Source organism: Triticum aestivum, chromosome 7B (genome assembly GCF_018294505.1).
Source record: "Triticum aestivum cultivar Chinese Spring chromosome 7B, IWGSC CS RefSeq v2.1, whole genome shotgun sequence".
Taxonomy (NCBI): domain Eukaryota; kingdom Viridiplantae; phylum Streptophyta; class Magnoliopsida; order Poales; family Poaceae; genus Triticum; species Triticum aestivum.
The window spans coordinates 112,469,966-112,474,383 of NC_057813.1; the positions used below are offsets into that span (position 1 = coordinate 112,469,966).

Sequence of the window (4,418 nt, forward strand, 5' to 3'; positions counted from 1 at the left end):
GCCTAAGTGTTTTTGGATTATTTGATTTTCGTAAGATGACTTACACGCCTAGACGGAGGGAGTAGTTAAACTTCAATAGCAATTGTTCTTTCATGCTAGATCTACACAAAAAAAGCTCTCTTTGAAACCCTAGCTACCATAAAGCCGTCATCCTCGCCGAGTGATTCCTTTGATCTCCATCCTATGGCGATTGGTTTTGACATCAGGAGGCGGAGAAGACAATGGATCTTTGTGTTTGTGGGGAGTCTTGGTATATGTTTGTGATGTCCTCCTGTCATTCGTCTCGGCGACAAGAACGCATTGGAATAAGTATACCCAACCTCACCCACGTCATGGTGGTGCTGGTTATGACGTCGGCGCGGAGCACATGAGGTTTTTTTCTCTCCAAAATCCACCTGCACGATTATGGGGGAGAGTCATCGACCACAATGCTTCCGCCTCAGTTCTCGGTGGCATCAATGGCCTCGTCAATAGGATCCCATGACGAGTTTTTCCATCTACATGGGGTTGGTTCTTATAGTTCGTCCTTCTCCTTATCCCACGCGACGGTTCGTGCTTTAGATCATCTTCGTTCACATCTCATGTCACCGCCGGACAACTTCCTGACCATAGCTACAACGACTCCCTTACACCGACAACGCGGAGTGGGTGTGGCTTCGAGCTGAACTCACAGTGCGCCATCGGTTTGTGCAGGTCGGAGACATCGACTATTCCCTCTTCGATCTGTTTGTACATTTGTTTTTCATCAAGGATGTTCTTGTAAGGCTCAAAAATTCCATCCCCATTTTTCTGAAATTGTACTGCATTACACAATATTTTAGTCCTCCAATTTTCAGGAGTATACAATTTGAAGTTGCTTTTTGGTATTTCCTCAATCCCCATTTCAGCTCCCCCTTTCTCTGTCCTTCCCAGCGTGGGGCTGCGTGACCGTTCACTGTTGAACGCACACACATGATGTGTATAAATAATCCCCCGCACATATGCCCACTCCCCCTCCCCTCATTGGCTCCCCCGCCTGCCTCCCCCCGATCGCCAAACTCCCCGACCCCGCCGCGCGGCCACCGCGCCCGCGCCATAAATCAAGCTAGCGCTGCTTCACTTGAACAACGCCGCACCTCACCGCCACCGCACACCTCCCCTGCCGCGCCGCCGTGACAGCGTAGGAAGGAAGAGCGAGCGAGCGTTTGTTGGCGCAGCGGCGGCGGCCGGCACGGCAAGATGATCACGGGCACGGACTTCTACCACGTCATGACGGCGATGGTGCCGCTGTACGTGGCGATGATGCTCGCGTACGGCTCCGTCAAGTGGTGGCGCATCTTCACGCCGGACCAGTGCTCCGGGATCAACCGCTTCGTCGCGCTCTTCGCCGTGCCGCTGCTCTCCTTCCACTTCATCTCCACCAACAACCCCTACACCATGAACCTCCGCTTCATCGCCGCCGACACGCTGCAGAAGCTCATCGTGCTCGCGCTGCTCACGCTCTGGAGCCACCTCTCCCGCAACGGCTCCCTCGAGTGGACCATCACGCTCTTCTCCCTCTCCACGCTGCCCAACACCCTCGTCATGGGCATCCCGCTCCTCAAGGGCATGTACGGCGACGAGTCCGGCAGCCTCATGGTGCAGATCGTGGTGCTCCAGTGCATCATCTGGTACACGCTCATGCTCTTCATGTTCGAGTACCGCGGCGCCAGGATCCTCATCACCGAGCAGTTCCCCGACACCGCCGGCGCCATCGCCTCCATCGCCGTCGACCCGGACGTCATGTCGCTCGACGGCAGGAGGGACATGATCGAGACGGAGGCGGAGGTCAAGGAGGACGGCAAGATTCACGTCACCGTGCGCCGCTCCAACGCCTCCCGCTCCGACATATACTCGCGCCGCTCCATGGGGTTCTCCAGCACCACGCCGCGCCCCAGCAACCTCACCAACGCCGAGATCTACTCGCTGCAGTCGTCGCGGAACCCCACGCCCCGGGGCTCCAGCTTCAACCACACCGACTTCTACTCCATGGTGGGCCGCAGCTCCAACTTCGCCGCCGGGGACGCGTTCGGCCCGGTGGTGCGCACCGGCGCCACCCCGCGTCCGTCCAACTACGAGGAGGACAAGGCCGGCAACAACAACAACAGCAAGTACGGGCAGTACCCGGCGCCCAACCCCGCGATGGCGGCGCCGCAGAAGCCGGCCAAGAAGGCGGCCAACGGGCAGGCCAAGGGCGAGGACGGCAAGGACCTGCACATGTTCGTGTGGAGCTCCAGCGCGTCGCCCGTGTCCGACGTGTTCGGCAACGGCACCGAGGCGTACAACGACGCCGCCGCCAAGGACGTCCGCGTGGCCGCCGCCTCGCCGCGCAAAGGTTCCATTCCGTTCGACTGTCCTAGCCATTCTCGGCAAGTTAATAAGTGCCCGCGCTAATTAATCTGTTCTGTTATTGGTAACTGATCAATCAATCACAGCGGACGGCGTGGAGCGTGACGAGTTCAGCTTCGGGAACAAGGAGAGGGACGCGGAGGCCGGCGACGAGAAGGCCGCGGCGGAGCAGGGCACCGCGGGCCTGGTGGCGGCGCCCACGGTGATGCCGCCGACCAGCGTGATGACCCGCCTCATCCTCATCATGGTGTGGCGCAAGCTCATCCGCAACCCCAACACCTACTCCAGCCTCATCGGCCTCATCTGGTCCCTCGTCTGCTTCCGGTAATCACTCACTCACTCCGCCCCCAGCATCCGCCGGCGAGGTTAATGAACGCGTCCGTCAGTTACCGAGCAGTTAATTAACCAGTTACGCATGCATGCAGGTGGAACTTCGTCATGCCGGCGATCATCATGAAGTCCATCGCCATCCTGTCCGACGCCGGCCTCGGCATGGCCATGTTCAGCCTCGGTGCGCCCCTTTCTGCTCCTCCGCATGCATGCATACATGCCAGCCAACTGTGGTTCGATATCATTCATTCATATGCAGTAGAGTGGGGCTGACATTTGTGTGCATCTGGCGCATGCATGCAGGGCTGTTCATGGCGCTGCAGCCGCGGATCATCGCGTGCGGGAACAAGCGGGCGACGTTCGCCATGGCCGTGCGGTTCTTGACCGGCCCGGCCGTCATGGCCGCCGCCTCCATCGCCGTCGGCCTCCGCGGCACCCTCCTCCACATCGCCATCGTGCAGGTACGGCCAGAGACGACACCCGACCAACCAAACCAACCGAGCCGAGCACACACAGTACACAGCACAGGCTTGCACACTGACAAGAAGCGCCTTTCGATGAAAAAAGAAAGGGGAACACCGGTCAAGTGGCCGGCCGGCCGGGCACGCCGATACGACGCCATGAGCGCATGCACTCCGCCCTGTTCCCTGCGCCGGGAAAGCGCGGCAACGCCCGCTTTCGCTTTACGCTTTCGCACGCACGATGCACAGTTTGGTTCTGGTTTGTTTGTTTAAGCTGCTGGTTCGTTTTCTTTTCGCAGGCAGCGCTGCCCCAGGGCATTGTCCCCTTCGTCTTCGCCAAGGAGTACAGCGTGCACCCCGACATCCTCAGCACGGCGTAAGTGCATGCAGCCAGCCTGCGTACTAGTAAAAACCATGAAATCTGGCAGCGGGCGTGGGCGGAGATTCTCCACGCCTGCGTGCATTTGTTCTTGTCTCACCCGCCGTTCTCTTGTGCATGCAGTGTCATCTTCGGCATGCTCATCGCGCTGCCCATCACGCTGGTCTACTACATCCTGCTGGGGCTGTGAGCTAACGGAGACACGGCCGGGCTGCGTGCAACCATGCCGGCGTGGCGTAGGAGACAGACGGACAGAGGAGGGGACAAGGGAGCTGCAGCGGCTCCATGCGCCTGCCGGGGACATGATGCGTGCTGCTCCTGCATGCATGAGGGAGGCTAATTACTAGGATTCTTAATTAGGTGTAGGGATCAGATGGGGTGAGGGGAGGAATGTTTAGGGCAAGAGTTTCAGTTGTTGGTAAATTAAAGGACTACCAAAATCAAAGGTTGGGGAGGATCAATCCGGTTTGGGGTTTTAGAAGATGTATGCCCATGTGTGTGTTGGCAGAGGTTTCTTTCCCTGGAGAGAGGATTGCTGTGCTGGGCTGGGCTGGGTTGGCCTTGTAAAATGGATGTCAATTTGATGAAATTAATGCTAGAGCTCTTGTTCACCTTATTACTACTTTCTCCATCAATCTATATATTACTAGTACTTGGCAGGCTGATGGTTGTTTTAGCGTCTAGTCGTGCCTTCAACAATGCAATTTTTTCCCTTGTGAATTGGGGTTGTAATGTTTTTTGAACACTTCTTTTAGGAGAAGAGATGATAATGCATCATGAGCAGAGCATCCTTCTCAATGTGTTGGCCTAGCCATCAACTATTGATGATGTTCCTAGCTCGGACCAATTTGGTACCAAAGGTTCACGCATCAACATCTTGC

At 57.2% G+C, this 4,418-nt stretch overlaps 1 protein-coding gene across 1 annotated transcript; it reads left to right on the top strand.

Annotated features, from left to right (window-relative positions):
• The first annotated feature begins 995 nt into the window (after positions 1–995).
• LOC543130 (probable auxin efflux carrier component 1c) lies at positions 996–4,153 on the top strand. The gene is made up of 6 exons (XM_044576047.1): positions 996–2,353; positions 2,454–2,691; positions 2,793–2,878; positions 3,001–3,158; positions 3,458–3,534; positions 3,661–4,153. Exons 1-6 carry the CDS (start codon positions 1,219–1,221, stop codon positions 3,725–3,727), a joined length of 1,761 nt encoding a protein of 586 aa, XP_044431982.1. The 5' UTR covers positions 996–1,218; the 3' UTR covers positions 3,728–4,153.
• The last annotated feature ends 265 nt before the right edge of the window (positions 4,154–4,418 follow it).